The 19,437-nt window shown below is 41.8% G+C and overlaps 1 protein-coding gene across 1 annotated transcript; it reads right to left on the bottom strand.

The window, feature by feature from the left end:
• Positions 1–2,283: 2,283 nt before the first annotated feature.
• Positions 2,284–19,133, bottom strand: LOC139650695 (interferon-induced protein with tetratricopeptide repeats 5-like). Its single transcript, XM_071527440.1, has 11 exons — positions 18,996–19,133; positions 13,994–14,161; positions 11,402–11,591; positions 11,050–11,241; positions 10,544–10,771; positions 9,608–9,749; positions 9,224–9,274; positions 8,063–8,192; positions 7,683–7,824; positions 7,468–7,515; positions 2,284–4,300 (listed from the first exon to the last, which is right to left on the bottom strand). Exons 1-11 carry the CDS (start codon positions 18,998–19,000, stop codon positions 4,103–4,105), a joined length of 1,494 nt encoding a protein of 497 aa, XP_071383541.1. The 5' UTR covers positions 19,001–19,133; the 3' UTR covers positions 2,284–4,102.
• Between the last annotated feature and the right edge of the window lie 304 nt (positions 19,134–19,437).

A 19,437-nucleotide genomic window follows, 5' to 3' on the forward strand; every position in this document is an offset into this window, starting at 1 on the left:
ATTGGAACAAATGTCTGTCTGTGTCTTAATCACTTGTGGACGTGTGAACTGCCGTGATCTTGTTTCTGTGCTGTCTTGTCCTCGTAGTTTACTTTATATATTTTTATATTTGTCTTTCCTTGCTGATATGGACCTATGTGTCTGAAATAAAGTCGCATCGAGCGGCAGCAGCAGCTGCCGAGGCGCGTGCCGTTCAGCAGCTCGCGGCTTTCCGCTGCCTGTCCGCTGCGGCGGCGGCGCTGTGGAAAGAGGGGGGGGGGGGGGGGGGGGGGGGTAAAGGAAGAACAATGAAAACATTTTGAATAAAATCAAACGTTTGATTCTCATTGCTATGTTGTGATTCCACCTATAAGCTTTATTTACAAAAATATATATTTTTTTATATTAAAGACAACCAAATGAAAGCTTTTGTAGCTTGAAGTTAGTTCAAATTCTGGAAGTTTTGTAGCTTCCCTTTCTTGGTCATGTACGCTAGTCCTTTTATTTGTATTTATTTTTTAAAATGCACATAGTCTGCAGCCTAGCTGTATTTTATTTATTATTGTGCAGCTGTAGAACAGACGAACAATGGCACACAGCAGGGGGCAGGGGGCAGAGGGCAGGGGACAGGGGGCAGGGGGCAGGGGACAGCGGGCAGGGGGCAGAGGGCAGGGGGCAGGGGGCAGAGGACAGGGGGCAGAGGGCAGGGGGCAGGGGGCAGAGGCAGGTGCAGTGGTGCCGCTGTAGGTGCCGTCAAGGTGCCGCTGTCAGTTGACATGCCAGCGGAAGTTCCACAGTGTGTCGCATCTGCCGGTGCCACTAAATGATCCAGGCCTTACTGGATATTTGGCTGCGTTTACCTGCGCACAATAAAGCGACTACTTCCGATACTGTTTAAAACTGACAACTCCCCATAATAATGCTGTTTACATGACTGAAGTCCTTGTTCAGATTATTCAGAGATAACTGTGGAAATCTTCGTTTTTTTTTGCTAAAAATAAATGAATAAATAATAACCTAGCCTATTTCCTCCCTCGTCAATAGGTTTTTTTTTTTAAAGATTTATTTTGGGGGTTTTTTATGCTTTTTGGGACAGATATAGTGAGAGAGAGAGACAGGGAGGTACGGAAGAGAGAGAGAGGGGAGGACATGCAGCAAATGACCACGGGCCGGATTCAAGTCCGCATCGCTGCAGGAGCGACTGAGCCTTATGGTACGAGCTCTACTCAGTGAGCCACCGGGGCGCCCCTCCCCCGCCCCGTTACTAATTTAACCCAAACAATTACAGCCACGCTTCTGCTTCATGCTCCTGTATCTTGGTGTTTTGCACTGTATAAACCTGGAAGCTGTCCACATACCGAGTTATACCCAGTTACAGTCAGATTAGTGTGCACAAAAACACAGAAGGTCGTGTACCTTTTTTTTTGTGAGAGCCTGGTGCTTGTTGCGCAAGATTTAATCCCACATTGGCTGAGGCGCATGCGTAATGTGCAGCTTTGAAAATGCGCAGCGCTGCAGACGGAGCGCACTACCTGTCCTGCCACCGTCAGGCGGCTGCAGGGACTTCATCAACTGACACGGAAGGTCCATCGGTAAGCTCTTGCAGTACAGACTCCCCGTACTGGTGTTATTACCTTAACCACGTTCAAATCGTATTTTTGATGTGCAAAACATGTCCACTGGTTGAAGAATTTATATCAAAGTGACAGAGACATGCACAACATACATAAAGAGGGTTTATGTGGTTTTGGAGCATCTGTGTGTGTGGGCGCGCGCCTTCGCCAACAAAAGCCACGAAAATAGCACAGAACCCCTGAGGGAGTCCGGACCTGGGACAGGACCTGGGACAGGACCTGGGACAGGACGGCCCGGAGCGGCCAGACTGTTTATAGAAGCTTTTAATGGACAGAGCTTGGATTTCCATTCTGATTTACAGCAGGCATTCATAGTTAATTGAGTCAGTGAAACCCTTTGTTTATGCTTGATTTGGTTGAACTTTTAATTCCCTTTGTGTCATGCTCTGCATTCTGCACACCATTCTTATTCTCACAATATTCAGCCTTTTATCTTATGAAAGGTAGAGCAGAATTAAGTATTCCTTTGCCAAATAAAGCCATGACTTTCATTAATGTAGTTTAGTCTATGGAAATCCTACTCCAAAATAATCCTAAATCTTAAATGCGGCGTCCCTTAAGGTGTAAAAAAAAAAAAAAAAAAAAATCGGAGATGGTTCCTCTTAATTATGACTTCCGTTTCTCATAATTAAGAGATCAATTCAATTTTTCAATTCAATTCAAGGTGCTTTATTGGCATGAAATACAAAAGTACAAAAGCAAAGTCAACAAATTCAAATAACAGTAATCAAACTTAAATATACAATTGATATGTCAGCAAATTAACAATTAATTAACAGTCAATCAATTTATATAAATATTTTTTGTTTCGAGTCAAATTATATGTTGAACCACACCAGTCCCATTCATAGTTAGCTTTGGTTGAGCAACTGCAGCTGTACTATACTTTATATACTACTTTAAAATATACTATTTTGTCCCAAGTGAGAAATCTGTCACATTTGTAAAAAACAAAAACTTTTCTCGGCACAACTTCATGACATGTTATGGTTCATTTTTCAAAGATGGGATGGGAGTAGGGTTCCACCAATATGGGTTTTAAAGGCTGATACCAATGTTCATCAATATCATTTTTGTTCCAAAATGAGAAATCTGTTGGCTACCATTTGGAAAAGCAACACCAGACAAGACAGTTTACTGTGTCACAGTAACCTACATTTGGAAACAAATCCACCTTATCACACTATTCACTTTTACTGAGTTTGTAAATGGGAACTATTTTTTATGAAGGAGGGCTGAAACAAAATTATTAAATTAAAACCCAAAGCCTGTATCTTTGTTCAGTTGGTTGATACTATTGTAAAGGTGTTGTAAATATTGTATTAAAGCAACACCTGCAGCACACCGGCACCAATACCCACAATGTAGCCCAACATCCAGTATGTTACTGCTCAGAATCAGAATAATGTTATTCCAGATGTTTTGAAAATAAATGTAGTTTAGTTAAAAACTGAATTGGATCAGCAGTGGCTTCTCTAATGGAGTGGAGACTTTTCAGTTCAAATGCAAACTTACCTGATTGGACGGATTTCAGTCATTCTTAAGTGAGGGAGCCAATCAGGACCGAGTCCAGTTGTGATGCGTTTTCTGAGGCTGAAATAGAGGTCTTTGCATAGACCCATTCACCTGAAAACCTGAGGGCCCGACTCAGACCTGAGTGGATCTTGGGTCCAGAATTGTAAAATTACTGGGACGGGTCCAAATTAATTGTTTCAGGTTTTGGGTGTCTGAAGCTACAAATGTCATGTTCCCCCTCTCTGGAAAACATACTTGTTACCTTCCCTACGGTGATTTAAACACAACTGATTAGACTAGGTGTGTTCAAGGTGTGTTCACCAATCAGATACGTTAGAGGAAGTGGAATCGAATGCCACACCAGTCCGGCACACGCTTTTAAACTTTTCACTACGAAACTGAAGTTGCTTTGGGGAAAGGATTATTATATTTAATTTAAGCATGTCACAGGTCTTTGCTGCCAGTTGAGAAGAAAAGTCAAGGTGTATCAGCTTCATTTATTATAATTAACAATCTTCTAAAGGATTGAATAGTATGCAAATTATGGGTTAGGGTTACACACACCACCACACATATCCCATTTCAGCCAAAGCCTAACAGTAAAAGAAAAAGACAAAACAATGGCAATATGTACTAAGAAATAAAAAAGATTTATTGAAACAATATCGACTTGAGGAGCTTAATGCAAAGTATGCCCAGTGTAAAAAAAAAATAGACAGAAAGAGGAGAACAGTCTTTGTTAACCCTTAACCCTCATTTACATGTGAAATTAGAAAAAGATTTGTAAAGTACAGTCTGCGTATACTACTGCACTGTAATGTCTTAAAAAAACACAAATGCTCAGATCCTGGTTTCTTGCATATGATCTACTTGGTAAAAAGTTTTTACATGAATGATAAGTTGGGGTTTGACCCTAGTGGCCTTTACTGACCAACCAACACAGATGATATGTGATCTTTAAACATCATCTCAGGTCACTGCAGCTCCATGCTCAGCTCACACAGAGCAGACAGGTACTGGTCCTTGTCCGGGTCACACTGCAGAGCTTGCTCATAGCATAACACAGCTGTCCTCCGGTCGCCCTCTTCTTTGGCGACCAGGCCCAGCAGGCCGTAGGCCTCGCCATCATTGTCGTCTCTCGAGAGACGACGCTCTGCGATCTGCTTCAGTTTCTGGAGTAGAGGGGAGGAACAATATCTGAAGGTTAATTCCTGTTTATTGTAGATTAGATAAGATCAGGGAGGAAACATCTATGTGGTCGCCAGGTCTTACAGCTGCCTGTCATGGCTACGCCTGCATCTGCCTCTCCATCTCCCTCTACCTCCATCCCTCCCTAGTCTTGTCTGGGTGTTCTCTTTGTTTCTCCCCAGGCCCTGTAGTTCCTGCCTTTCCAGCTGGTTTTCCTCCTTTTGCACCAGCACACCTGTCTGCCATCAGCCAACTAGTCCTGTGACTTTGTCCCACTTTCACCTGCCTGCTGCCAGCCTATCAGCACCTAGACTCCTTCCCGCCCAGCCAGCTGTTTCCCATTCTCTCGTTAGTCTCAGTGTGATATACAGTATATAGTCTGTGTTTCTCTGTAGTTCTTGTCAGATCGTCTGAGTAGTCTTAGCGTTCTTGCCTGTCTGTAATCTATTGCCTGCCACATTTAACGTTAGCGATTCCCTTGCCTACCTGCCGTTTTGGATCGGACTAACCCGTTTGCCTTTATGATTGCCTGTTGCTGACTGTACTTCTGGCTCTTGACTACCTGCTTGGCCTACCTGTGTTTGCATTTGGGTCTGGACACAGGCCCTCATTTATCAATCTAACGTAGAAACCAGTGCAGATCCGAGCGCAGAAATCATCTCAGGACAGGGTTCACGTGTGATTCATGAAACGTTTGTATCTCTCCGATCACAGCGTGAGAATGATCGGGCGTTGATAAATGTGGAGGCTGAAAACAATCGTCATTTAAATATCACGCCCCTAAATATTCTCGGTTTAGAGGCCACGCCCCCAGAGTTTACCACATGGAGAGGCGTAATACGTCCAAGAAGAGAAACTTCTCAAGTCTTCTTCAAGTCCAATTGAACCAATTAGTTCTGTTTGGCAGCCTGAAAAGTGGCATCAAAGGAAGTCGGAAAAATGCAGTATGGAAAGAAATCACTGCTCACTGCTGTCGACAATCGAACTCCAGTTGAGGTTTGAATATTTAATTTATACATCCGTGATATGTATAGCCTATATTGTGTGTGTGTGTATATATATATATATATATATATATATGTATATATGTATGTATAGTTTCAGTAAAATCTTGTTTACCCTGTAAGGCTGAAGCAATTTTTTCCATATTAAACATATCAATAGCTTGATTAATCCATTCTTTATAAGTTGTTATGTTTGAGTCAATCCATTTATTCATAATTATCTTTTTTGTAACCATGCATATTGAGAGGAAAATAGGTTTTTACATGGCAATTTATTGTAATTATACAGGTCCCCAAGAATGCAAGTTTGAGGGTTTAAAGGTATATCTATTTTATTGAAGGTTTCTGGTTTCCGGTAATTTCTGTACATTCCCATAACAAATGTAGTAATGATCCTTCACTAATTGCATTTTAAATGCATTTTACACATTCGCTGTTTTCTCGCAGCCCCATTTCGGACAGAAGTGATGGAGTACTGTACAAGGTTTTCAAGAGTTTGTTTTTTGTCAAAAGGGGTACTTTGCATTTTTCCAAATTTCAATCCATGAGATTTCATCCTCTTGCTTATTAAGATCTCTAGTCCATTTCAAGGCACAATTTGTAAATATTTTATCAGCCGTTTAATTAAACAATTGATAAAACTCTGTTATTGATATTTTTTCACTTTATCTTACTTTATCTATAAGTACATTCTCATTAATAACATACTTTAGTGTAATATAATTTAAATATTCAGATTGTGGTATAACCTTTTCTGTAATAAGATCATTAAAAGTCTTAAAACAGCTCTTGGTTAGGAGATGATGGACTTTGGTAATCCCTTTTTCTTTCCATTTAATCCAGTTTATTGTTTTTTTATTTACTGTTATATCCTACTATAAAATGAGGAAAACTCATTTTGCTCTTCAATGGTTTGGCCAATCAATCTGAAACTGCACATGGGCATTGAGCATTGGCATAGGCAGGGCCTGACGAAGCTGATTTTTCCATTTTCCCAAATTTACGCTGTTGATGCGCATTTTTGGCGAGTCTGCAGAGAGTTGTGGTGCGTGCATCCCCGGGTCTGGACTTGTTAGGATTATTCCACAATGGTTGGTTTCCTGAGGAAATTGGGTTAATGCCCAAAGTTTTTTTTTTTTACATAGTTTCAATATTTCAGAAGATATTTCAATACGGCTATGCTCAATTTCTTTCGGATATGAGTTCATAAAATATCAGCTTTTTAATCCTATATTCAAATTCTCTATGATAATCCTTTCTATTTGCACCCAGTCTTTATTTTGTACTGATGGATCAAAACCAGTGTTGTATTTGGTGGCAACCAAATGCCGAGTGGTAATGATAAGAGTTAGGTAATTGGAGTCTACCTTTCCGATAGACAGTCTTAAGTATGAACATCTTGCCTTTTTTCCATGCCATATAAACTTACAAATTGTTTTATGTAGACAGTCAAACAAATTCTTTGAAATAATAAGTGGTAACATTCTTAAAATATAATTTACACTGGGTAATACACTGGTATTGTCATTTTAGCTGCATTAACTCTACCCCATAATGATATTGGCAAATTTCACCATCTTACTATATTGCTGTTTATTTTGTTCATAATTTGGGTAAGATTAATATCACGCGTTTGATATATTTTAGGTGTAATCCTCAGTCTTAAGTAAGTGATTTCTGTTCCCTTCCATTTTATTTTAGTATTTTGTATGCGATTAACACTACAAAGTTTATTTAGTGGCATTAATTCTGATTTTGACCAGTTTACTTTATATCCAGAAAATTTACCAAAACTTGCAATAATCTGATTCAGATGAGTGAGTGATGATTCAACATCAGTTAAATAGCTTGCGGTTCAATTATAAGATTAAATAATAGTGCTGATGCTGGACCTTGTTTTGTACCTCGGTGTAGAGTAAATGGTCTTGAAATTCGATCATTCGTTTTTACAGATGCTTTGGGATCTAAATAAAGCAAGTGTATCCACTGCTGAAAATTAGACCAAAATCATATTTAAAAAAAAAAAATTAAACAAAAATGCTGTTTATGTTATTGAAATATGCTTATGCTAAAATGTTTGTCTTACAACACTAGAACATGCTAAGCACAAATGTATCAACAGGTCTAAAAAACTGTCTGATGCTGACCTTAGCACATTGCTTTCCATCCGGAGTCTTCTGTGTTAACAGCAGACCCTGTTGAATAGAATAGAGCAGAGCAGAATAGAATAAAGTAAAGGGATAACTGCAGAATGACTTTGTGCTTTGTGCAACATTTTGTAAAGTTCTTCTTCACACACATTATTCATGTATTAGCAAACACACACATATACACACATACACACACACACACACAGCCATACCTTGGTGTAGTGTGTGATGGCCAGGTCTTCCTGTGTGGTGTGGTACTGGTGGAACTGACCGTAGCACAGATGGATAAACTGACGAATGCTGGCCGACTCCTCTGGTAACGCCACCAAGACTTTCTGGAACAACTCCTCAGCCCTAGAGAGAGACAAGATGAATTCATTAATTCATACACACTAATGGATAGATGGATGGATGGATGGATAGATGTTTTAATAATCAACAGACTAAAAGACAGTCATCGGTGCTAAAGGAGGGGACCAGAAAGACAGAAATCTAGTGTAGTGTGTATACACACAAACACACAAACACACAAACACACAGACAGACAGACAGACAGACAGACAGACAGACAGACAGACAGACAGACAGGTACCTGCTCATATTCTTGTCCTCTGCATACAGCAGTGCCAGGTCAGCCATGGCGTAGACGAAGGAAGGCTTTAACCTGACGGTTTCCTCCAGGTGCTGACGCATCAGATCCCGCCACTGCTGTATCTCTAGCTCTGGGAAAACACTTCAATATCAACAAATTGCCTGAGTATTAATCATGGAAACATAAAATCGCTATATACTATTATCTATTCCCAATCACACAGCTATGAATCGATTTATTGAACGATATCCCTGGAGTTGCCTGGAACATACTAGCGCCCTAACCCAGATCATCAGAGAGGCAAAAGATCACAAAGAAGATTTAGCAGTCCTGTGGCTGGATCTGACCAAAGCTTGTGGCTCTATCCCACACCAGCTGGTCACCACCACTCTGGGGAAGTATCATGTGCCTGGCAAGATTCAAGAACTCCTGAAAGACTGCTTTGATGGATTCAAGATGAGGTTCGTAGTGGACAGTTAGACAATGGAATGGCAGACTGGAGGTGGGGATTGTGACAGGTTGCACAATCTTTGTCATCTTGTTGGCAGCAGCAATCCACCTCCTTGTGAAATCTGCAGAGACCAAGCCAAGGACCAATGATGAGGTCCAAAGAACAACAGCCTCCTACATGTGCCTTTATGGATGACATGACCATAACAACCTGGTCAGTTGTAGAAGGCAAGTGGATGCTGGAGGATCTTGAGAGGCTAAACCACCAACCTTTGGGTCACTTAAAGCTGGGGTAGGCAATTTTCTTTATAACCATTTTGGTAATTGGTGAAATTCTCTACATCCTGACAGCCATCAATAAATCAAATGCTCTGAGAAAAAATCCAGTCTAATCCAGTCGCCTAACAACCAATCTGGACAGCGCTCTGCAAGGAGTCGTCTAGCCCCTACCTGTCAATCATGCATGCACATAACTCAGTCTTGTTGTATACTTTCAAATTCTTGCTAATTTCTCCATTTCTCCCCAACTTTAATGACAAACTCGCCTACAAATCTTGTGGAATCATATTTTCCGGCAAGTCCTACAGTGCTAAAAAGTGCAGCTTATTTCCAGTGTAATACATTAAGAAAATGTTCAGTAAATCAATTCAAGTGGAACAAGTAGTTCATGTGCGGAGGCGTCCTGGTGACTGGTTGGGCTAAGAAACGTACCATGTTGCTGCGACGTCCTGGGGTCGGATCCGGCCCGGGAACTTTGTTGCTCTGCAAAGTCAACTAATTAATGTCAAGCTGGTGTTGAATGCTGTTAAGACAAATTGGATGTTGTTTTCTAGAGCTAAGAAGATTAACTAGTTTCTATATTTATGTTTTAGATAGTACTGTTACAGAGAGGGTCCTTCATAAATATTTGGACATTTGGGTTAATGTTAATTGTACAGTATAGTGCAGTATAGTATAGCATAGTATAGCATAGTATAGTATAGTAATATAGTACATTATAGTGTAGTGTAGCAGGAGGCCAGCGTTGTGCTCATTGACAGCTGACATGTATGTGTGTGTGTGTGTGTGTGTGTGTGTGTGTAGGTGTGTGGGTACCTTGTTTGCAGTTTGGCTTTTTGCTGTAAAGATTGTTCCTCTTAAACCTATAGCAGACAGCCAGCTGATGGTGGATGAAGGCCGACTGGCTGCTCCTCTGCAGCACTCGCTTCAGCAGATCAATAGACCGATCCACCTGACCCTGGAACAGTAACATGCTTATTATTTCATAAACATCTTTTTTTCAAGTGATATTCAGAGCATTCTATCCTTCCATCCATATTCTAGCCATTTATACTGGCCAGGGTCACAGTGGTTTCCCCAGCAACTTCCTCCAGCTCCTTCTGGGAGATTCTCTCACGCTCCCAGGCATGCTGGGAGATGTAGTCCCTCCAGCATGTCCTGGGTCTGCCCTGAGTCTGTCTTCTCCCAGTCCGCCATGTCCAATACACCTCCAAAGGGAAGCTCCTGGGTGGCATCCTTACCAGGAGCCTGAACCTCCTCAACTGGCTCCTCTCAATGTGGAGGAGCAGCGGCTCAACACCGAGGTCCTCCTGGATCACTGAGCTTCTCACCCTGAGGAGAAACCTCATTTCTGCGGCTTTTTACTGTGAACTTATTCTTTTGGTCTATACCCAGAGCGTGTGACCATAGCTGAGGTTTGGAATGAAGAAAAGAAGAGGAATACTACGAAGCCCCGGGGGTGAGATGGGTTTTTTTTAACTCTTGGAAAAGAGATCTATGTTGTGGCCACAATTTACTAATGCTTGGGAATTCTTTATACTGCTATCCTTTATGAAGTATCATGATTTGTTTTAATTTTGTACTTTTTTAATTTTTGTAAGATAGAGTTGTCAAAATGTGTTGAGTGGTGTCTCAGATATCATGCGTGATGGATGGACATAGTTTGATCCATTGTTCCCCTCCCCCACAACGATGAAATCATCAACTACATAGCTACATGAATAAATACAGAGTCAGACAGTTTGAGGCTACCTGTTGGCGGAGATATTTGGCAATGTAGCGGGTCACTTGAGGGTTATCAGGGTCAATCTCCAGCACTTTCTCTGCCAGAGGTTCAGCTTCTTCATGTTTCTGGTATAAGGAGAGATTCAGAGCCAGCAGCGCCAGCAGAACGGCATCATCAGGGTTGATCTCCAACGCTCGGCGAAGCTGCTTGATGACCGGCAACTCCTCAGCTTCCAGAGATGTTTCTAGATCCCTCTGCAAATCAAAATGCAATGAGCTTGCTGTGGAGAATCCCTGGACATCTATACTTCAGCTGCTGTCAGAGAAAATGTTTTATTTCATTATTCAAACTGGCTAAATCCTAAGCAATACATTTGACTGACTGATTGGTTGACTCATTGATCAAATGACTGATCAATATATTTACTGAATGTACCAGTTTGGTGCAGTCAAGAGATATAGCATAACTGGTATTCCTTTCAATGTCATCACTCTGATTGATCGATAGATCAATTTAATTTAACTGAATGTACCGGTTCAGTGCGGTAGAGGGCGATAGCGTAGCCGGCGTTCCACTGGCTGTTGTCAGGCTGCAGCTCCAAGGCTTTGAGAAAACAGTCTTTGGCTTTGGGATAGTAGAGCTTCGAGAACTTGAGGAACGTCCAGGCCTTCTCTCCATACACCTCTGGGTGGAGAACTGTAGGAGAACTGGTAGGGTACTTCACCTGGAGGGAGGGAAGGAGAGAAAGAGTTAAGTGTTAATCAAATTATATACAGGATGGACTGCAAAATGTAATCTAGATGTAGACACATTAATGGGCTGTAACCCTACATTACACATATTCTCCTCATTCTCCTCAAAACTCTGTGTGTGTGTTTGTTTACCAGTATGTCCTCCACCCTGAGGCAGTATGTGTCTGATTGTGTGAAGTCTCCAGTTTGGTAGCTCAGCCAGGCCAGGTCTCCATTCATCACGATGAGCCGCAGCTCACTCTCCTCACCAAAACACTCTCTGGTCTTCTCTTCTGATTGGCTGAGAAGAGACATCGCCTCCTCCGGTTTATCCTGAAGATACCTGAAGACAGAGATGAGGATGGCAGATGTTGGTTGTCAATTAGTTTCATCTTATCTTATCGCTCTTAAGTGCCCTCAAAGCCATTTTGCCTTCTCAATTCTGTCACTTCGGTCACTTTAAGGGTGGTACCTATTATTTTAACATCAGTATATCCTAGGAACAGCTGAGATAATGCGCAGAACCCTCAAACTCCTGCCTCTGGAGGAGGACCTGCAGATTGAGGAAGGCACACAAACGACCTATGCCCAGCATGTTGTAGGCCCTGCAGAGAGACTGGCCTGCGAACCCTCTGCATCCCACCTCAATGCCTCAATGGGCTCGCACCTCACTTGCCACCCATTGCTTGTGCATTCTTACACTAGCTCAGCGTACTTTGCCCTCTTTCTCTTGTTGGCCTCCTCAATGTGGTCCTCCCAGGGAACGGTGAGTTCCAAGAGAATGACCTGCTTGGAGGCTTCCGAGATGAGCACCATGTCTGGCCTTAGCGTTGTTGTGGCAACAGTTTCTGGGAAATTCAGTTGCTTCCCCAGGTCCACTTTCAGCTCCAAGTCTTGTGCCATTGCTAGCAGGCCAGAGGAGGTGGTCGTGGCAGCTCATGTTAGCTTCTCTCCAGCCCTGACGAAAGTGATGGTCTTCTTCACTGGACGGAGGCGCTTGCAATGGCTAATCCCACTGCAGATTGTGTCCGCTATGGCCTTCAGGACCTGATCAGCTGTGTGACCATGCCTGTGTGCCCCAGACACCCCGGAACCTTTGGGATCCCTCCTTTCTGGACCGAAGTATCAATGTAGCAGTTCCTCAGGAGGTAGTCTGTCAGGGGCCTGGCAACAATGCTGAAGAATATCTTCCTCTCAACACTGAGTAGCGAGATGGTTCTGAACTGATCAATGTTCTTCGACTCTTCTTGCTTTGGAATCCACACCCCTTCCGCATACCTCCACTGATGAGCTACCGTGCCCCTCCTCCAGATCACCTTCAGGATCCTCCAGAGCCTGTGGAGTAACCTTGGGCAGTTCTTGTATACCTTGTAAGGTACCCCACTCGGTCCTGGGGCTGAGCTTGCTCTTGCCTTCTTAACCACCTCCTGGACCTCCCTCCAGCCGGGCTCCTTCCTGTCAAAGTCCAGAGTTGGTGCAGGTGGATTAATGAAGGACTTACAGTGGCCCAGCTCTTGCTCCCTGGATTCATCACTGCAGGTGTCTCTGAGGTGGTGGTCGATCCCAGCTTTGAAGCAGGTGAGCTGGCAGCTGTTTTGTAAACCCAAATGGGTTCGCTAGAAAGGCAGTTCACTTCCTGGCCCTCTCCTTTCTCCGCCTCCTATGCCACTCGGCCCTCCTCGAGGTCGTGAGCTTCTTGTGGAGGATGCTGCGCAGCTCTGTGAGAGGTTCCCTCTCCTCCTCCCTCACCTCCTTCAACCGCTGCCTCAAGCTCTTCAGCTCCTGCCTGAACTGGTGGATCTTACTCTCTCTGTTGTTCATGGTGTAGGGGAGTTTAGCTGTTCTCTTCTCCTCCAGCCCCAACCTCTCAGCTGTTAGGCTGACGATGATGGTGGTCATTGTCTGGAGGCGTCGATCAGCTTCACCCTTGGCTGTTGCTTCCAAGATGGAATCGGCATCTTCGTTGAACTGGAGCCACTCCTTCTCCTTGTTAGCTTGGGGCCACTTGACCCGACGATGTTCTGTCGCTCTGCGTGGGTCTGGGGCTTGCGTCACCTGGATGTTGCGGGCACTGTGGGGTGACTCTGGGCCTGGCTCCTCTTGCGTCTCACCAGGGGTAGTTCCTGAGCGCTGTGGCACTTGCACCGTCTGCACGCATTTCATTTTGGCCTGGTGGATCTTCAGGCCACACGGGTTCTTACACACCTTGCCGCAAACACATTCCGTACTTGTCATCGTAATTCCATTGCCATGTGTCGGTGTCCTTTGATTTACCCTCACAAAGGGGTTGCTGGAATTAAATTAACATTGTTGAGGACATAATCATCTGTATGGTGACAATTGCATTTGTGAAACTTATAATGGCCTGTATTTTAAGAAACAACAGAATTAATAAAATTTACAGCCCATAGTTTATAAAAACAATGGATGAAGTAATTTAACAATTTATAGTTTAAGATACCATGGATTAATTAAAGACCTATAGTTATCAACGCGATTGATTAATTAACAACCCATAGTTTATGAAACTTTCATGAAAAATTCACAACCCACAGGATTAATTAACTCTGTGACTCTCCTCTGTCATACACCTCTTCCTCCTCAGTAATATCTCACCTCCTCCACAATAATATACCACCTTCTCCTGGGTAACATACCACCTTTTCCCCCTCAATAATACACTGCCTCCTGCTCCTCAGTATATTCCTGTATGAAAAAAACAAATCTATTTGAAACGCACTGTACCTGACATAAGCCAGGTAGCTGTAAGAGTGAGCAACGGCACCTCGCTGTCCCAGCCCCAGATCTATTTGTTCCTGGAGTACTATGCTGAGGTCTTTAAGATCCAAGTCTTCCTTCTTCAGATCCCAGGTGAACCGACTCTCCAACCGCAGCAGCCTGGAGCGCAGATCACTGCAAGTGTCACAGAGAGAGAGGGAGAGGGAGAGAGAGAGAGAGAGAGAGAGAGAGAGAGAGAGAGAGAGAGAGAGAGAGAGAGAGGAGTTTTTCTGTGGGTCTGAGTTTTTCTTGTAAAAGAAAAACTTAAAAAATTTGAATCAACCATAAAAAACAACCAAAACCCCCTCGACTTTCCAATCACTTAGGAAGAATTGTCAAGAAAGACAAAATGTCTCCAACCAAAAAAAGCTTGTGGTCCAGACAACATAAAAAATGAAATGCTCCAAAACTGCAGCCCCAACATGCAGGATGCAGTGCTCAAACTGTTCAATATTATACTGAGTTCAGGATGTTTTCCTGACATCTGGTGCCAGGGCCTCATCTCCCCCATCTTTAAGAGTGGGGACAAACTGGACCCCAACAACTACCGGGGAATCTGTGTCAGCAGTTGTCTGGGAAAGCTATTCTGCAGCATTATAAATAGTAGAATCTCAAATCTCAAATCTCAAATCTCCTTGAACATCATTAGTAAAAATCGAATTGGCTTTCTCCCCAAACATCGTACCACCGTCCATATTTTCACACTTCACACACTCATTGAAAAACATGTACACCAAACAAAAAATGGTAAAACATTTGCTTACTTTATTGATTTTAAAAAAGCCTTCGATTCGATTTGGCATGAAGGCCTATATTACCGACTTCTTCAATGCGGTATAGGTGGAAAAGTCTACAACCTTATTAAATGTATGTATATGACAAGTAGATACAGTGTGAAGATTGGAGACAAACACACTGAGTCCTTTGCCCAGGGGAGAGGAGTCCGCCAGGGCTGCAGCCTGAGTCCAACGCTGTTCAACATCTACAGAAATGAACTTGCAGAGCAGCTGGACCTAAGCGCCGCCCCGGGCCTCTCTCTTCTGGACAAAGAAATCAAATTCCTGCTCTATGCAGATGATCTAGTTCTGCTGTCTCCCACAAAACAGGGACTACAGCAGCAACTGGACCTGCTGGACCGCTACTGCCAGAGCCGGGCCCTGGCAGTCAATCTGAAAAAGACCAATATCATGGTGTTCCAAAAAAAGGCCAGATGTCAGGAAAACAGACACCAGTTCACCTTAGGAAACACCATCATACCACACACCATGAGCTCCACCTACCTCGGCCTTACAATAACAGCCTCAGGCAGCTTCAGCCTGGCAGTGAACGCACTAAAAGAAAAAGCTCGAAGAGCTCTACATGCAATCAAAATGAAATTTTATAATATCCAAATTCCAATTAAAATCTGGCTTAAAATATTTGATGTGTGATCCAGCCCATTGCGCTGTATGGTAGTGAAGTCTGGGGTCCGCTCAGTCATCACAGCTTCACCAGCTGGACAAACTGCTGAACTTTGCAGACACATCCTACACACACAGAGAAAAACACCAACAAACGCATGCAGATCAGAGTTAGGCCGTTATCCATTAACAATTAACATTCAAAAGAGAGCGCTAAAATTTTTAAATCACCTCAAATTCAGTTCCCCAGACAGCCTCCACTCTAAAGCCCTCCGAACCCAACAGCTGAACCCAGAAAAGAGTCCGCTGTGTCAGCTGGTGCTGAGACTAACCGCCCCCCCTCAGCCACACCCGGACCAGGCTCACACCAACACTGCTTTACCAACACCGATCAGAGTAAACCAAATTATTAAACAATGCAGAGAAACCTATTTGGAACACTGGAAAAAAGAAACTAAAAGCCAAAGTAGATTAGAAGTAGAGTAGACCAGGTACAGGCTCAGTGAAACCAATTGGCAATCGAAACAGGAAGACATAAGAAACCATGGCAACCAAAAGACAACAGAACATGTGGTCACTGTTGGACAGGTGAGGTCGAGACGGAGATGCACTTCCTCCTAAAATGTGAAAAATTCAAATCAGCCAGAGAAATCTACTTTAACAAGTTCAGCTCCAAGTCTCCACTTCAGAGCTTGATGATCAGTCAAAGCTGCGACTTCTACTAGCAGAGGGAAACACAGCAGACCTGAGGTCAGTTTGGAGAAACTTGCCACAACCTGAGGAACAGTGAGTGACCAATACACTTTTATTTTATTTTATTTATTTATTTAATCATGTATTTATTTTCTTTTTCTTTTTTTTTCTTAACATAATCTTAATCTCTCAATATCTTGAAATCCCACATATTTGATATTGGTTCAGGAGCTGAACACACAGCAACCCAGTTCCTCTGTCCAGGCACTGACTCTCTCTCTCTCTCACACACACACACACACACACACACACACACACACACACACACACACACACACACCTAGACTGATATTCATCTTGATGCTTTGGCAATATTGTCTGTGAACTTTCACAACAAGTTAGCACATTGAATTGAATTGAATTGAATTGAATTGAGAGAGAGAAACAATCCACTGTCCAGTTACTGACAAAAAAACAGATACAAGGATTTAGGATCTATTTAGGTTTTGCTTAAATGTTGATCAACTTCCTGCTTTGATTTACATTGATTGTTTCATATACGTCATTGTTTTGGCAACATTGTTTTCAACAGTCATTCCAATAAAGGAGAGAAAGGGAGAAAAGGATGAGAGGAGAGAGTGAGGGAGGAAAAGAGGGTGGAAGGAGAGTTGTGTGTGTAGCCTATTTGACCCGTTCTAAATATTATCTTCAGACCCTAACCCCACCTGAGGATGAAGCCCTGGGTCAATCAATAGTGAGTCTAAAGGGACCTTACAGTACCTAATGGCATTTCGATCTCCTGTGGTACCACTATAATATTCCCATCATATAGTATTCATATAATAGGGAGGGATTGATAGGAAAATAGGTAACACTTTACATTATGAAGAAAAACATTTCAGAATCAGAATCAGGTTTATTTTGGCCAGGTACATTTTCACATACTAGGAATGTGACTTGTGAAGTTGGTGCAGTGCAATATAGAAGCATAGAGACAGACAAACAAGCAGCAATCAGAACTTAGCTCTATAGCTCTTACTCTCGTTGTTCTCTCCTATCTAGAAACTTGCTTGTGTTGTATGCAAATCTCATGTGTAAGTCGCTTTGGATAAAAGCGTCTGCCAAATGTGAAATTGTAAATTGTAAATTGCAATCAAGCTTTACAATTAGAATTTAAATATCAAATATCTGATACAAAGAAGAAAGAATATACAGTATATACAATAAGTATATACTTATTGTAGCCTATATATTTGATATGTGGAACTGGCATATATTGACAGTTGCATAGTGTTGGTGGATGTATGTCATCTAGTTTTATGTCATTTCTGTTAATTACACTTTACCATGAGGATGAAATCTGATTGTGAAAAAATGAAGATGAAGATGATCAATTAATATTGAAATATCAATAATAATTATTCAATTGTTAGTTGATATTTCCAACTGATAGTTAACTTTATGAGACTGATATGAGACAGATTTTTAGACATTGTAGGAATATTTCTCTTATCATTTGTGCCACCTTATGAAAATTGATAACTCTTCATAATCAATGACAGACCCAAATCCCTTACATTAATATTACCCACATGGGTAGGAGGACATTCCCTACCAAAAGTAACACAAGTTGTATTCTATTCTGCTCCATAATATCCAGCATGAAGAAGGATGTCATTTTCACACATCTGTGTGTCTGTTTCTGGGACAAGGCACACTCTGGCTGACCCTGACCAACCCCTCATTTTTGCGCATTTTGCAGTTTTAGCTTCACGGGCCTTTATGTTTTTTTCCTCAATTTCTCTGCCCCACCTTTTTGTTTTTTGGAGGGATTCCTTTCCATTTTGTTACGTTTTTCTCCAAAATACTGCTGTCTGATTGGTTCATCTGACGCTCTGTTCGCGAGGGGTGGAGGCATCTCTCTCTCTCTCTCTCTCTCTCTCTCTCTCTCTCTCTGTCTCTCTCTCTCTCTCTCTCTCTCTCTCTCTCTCTCTCTCTCTCTCTTCTCTCTGCTCAGTCGGCCCCTCCCTTCTTCCCCGAAGGGACAGAAGATTAGTGAAACTAACAGAACTAACATGTAACTACTGGTATGTTCCCATGTTACTGCTTTAAATGAGCATACATACATAATTCATTAGCATTATAATTACCAGTGGCTAACAGAGAGGTAATGGATACATAAACTGTGACATAGTGATAAATTAAAATAAATGATTAGTCAGTTAACACGTTTTACTTGCTTCATTAAATAAGTCTTAATAAGACTTAATTAAATCATTAATCACTTATCACAATACTTAATACTGACTAAGAGGTAGTGAGTAGCCAACTAATATCCATTAATGGTTATTCAATGATTAATTAACTACATAATTAAGCATTAACTAGTGACTGCAAAGTGTTACCCGAATATTATACTTTTGCTGGGATCCAACATGTATCATATTACTGTAGTTTGTTTTCCTATCAGCCAACACGGCTGAACGATACAAAAGCTGTGACCAACACTGAGAAATGAATGACAATTATGAACTGTCTTTGTTTTGTTTATCTGTTTCTGTATTATGATGTTGTGTTTCTTTAGTAAATTTACTTATCTATATATTTATTTTTATAATTTATTTTTTTGTTTGTTTTGTTTCACAGCTATTTTTGGTAGAGCAAGGATAATGTTTTGTTAAGTATTAAGGGTAGGCACAATAAGCTTAGGCTTCAGCCTACACCTTTTTTTTTTCCGGTCAGACAATATAATCTTAATATAATAATATAATGTTTATTTTGTTTTATTCTTGATGCTTTAGTATTATTTAAATCACTTTCATAACTGTATTAGTTGATATTGTGTAAAATTGACCAGAAAAAAAAAGTAAACTTACCTCATTTTGAATTATTCACCTTTCAGGATCCGACCTGTTAGTTGGATGATGATGATGATGATGGTGGTGATGATGATGATGATAACTGGGAGAACTGCAAATGAAACAGCCTGGTCTGTCAGCACAACATCACCCTTCAGAAACTCAGTGGAAACTGAATAGAAACTCTGTGCAGTCAACAGACGGGTGAATTAAAAGTGAAAGTGATTTGTTACAGAGAAGTCATTGTCTCCTGAAACATGTTGGTGCCTGATGCTTATCGCTGGAGAACAGGTCACACTGTTCTTTTTTATCAGTTGGTTTGTTTTGCATATCAGGCGACACAGAGCGACTTTGTGCTGCAGCAGCAGAATAAACAGGAGAAAATATATCTTTATTATTTTGTTTATTCATTATAATGTGTTCCAGTCATATTTACCTCTGTGTTAGGTTGTTCATGTGA

The sequence above is a fragment of the Centroberyx affinis genome, unplaced genomic scaffold, assembly GCF_046629955.1.
Source record: "Centroberyx affinis isolate AG114_WGS23_722 - 3 ecotype Tasmania unplaced genomic scaffold, CSIRO-AGI_Caff_v1 ptg001532l_1, whole genome shotgun sequence".
Taxonomy (NCBI): domain Eukaryota; kingdom Metazoa; phylum Chordata; class Actinopteri; order Beryciformes; family Berycidae; genus Centroberyx; species Centroberyx affinis.

Coding starts and splice junctions, on each gene's coding strand:
- LOC139650695 (XM_071527440.1), bottom strand. Junction 11,242..11,401: donor TCAGGGTGGAGGACATACTG/GTAAACAAACAC, acceptor CCCTCCCTCCAG/GTGAAGTACCCTACCAGTTC. Junction 4,301..7,467: donor ATGGAAAGCAATGTGCTAAG/GTCAGCATCAGA, acceptor CCTCTACTCCAG/AAACTGAAGCAGATCGCAGA.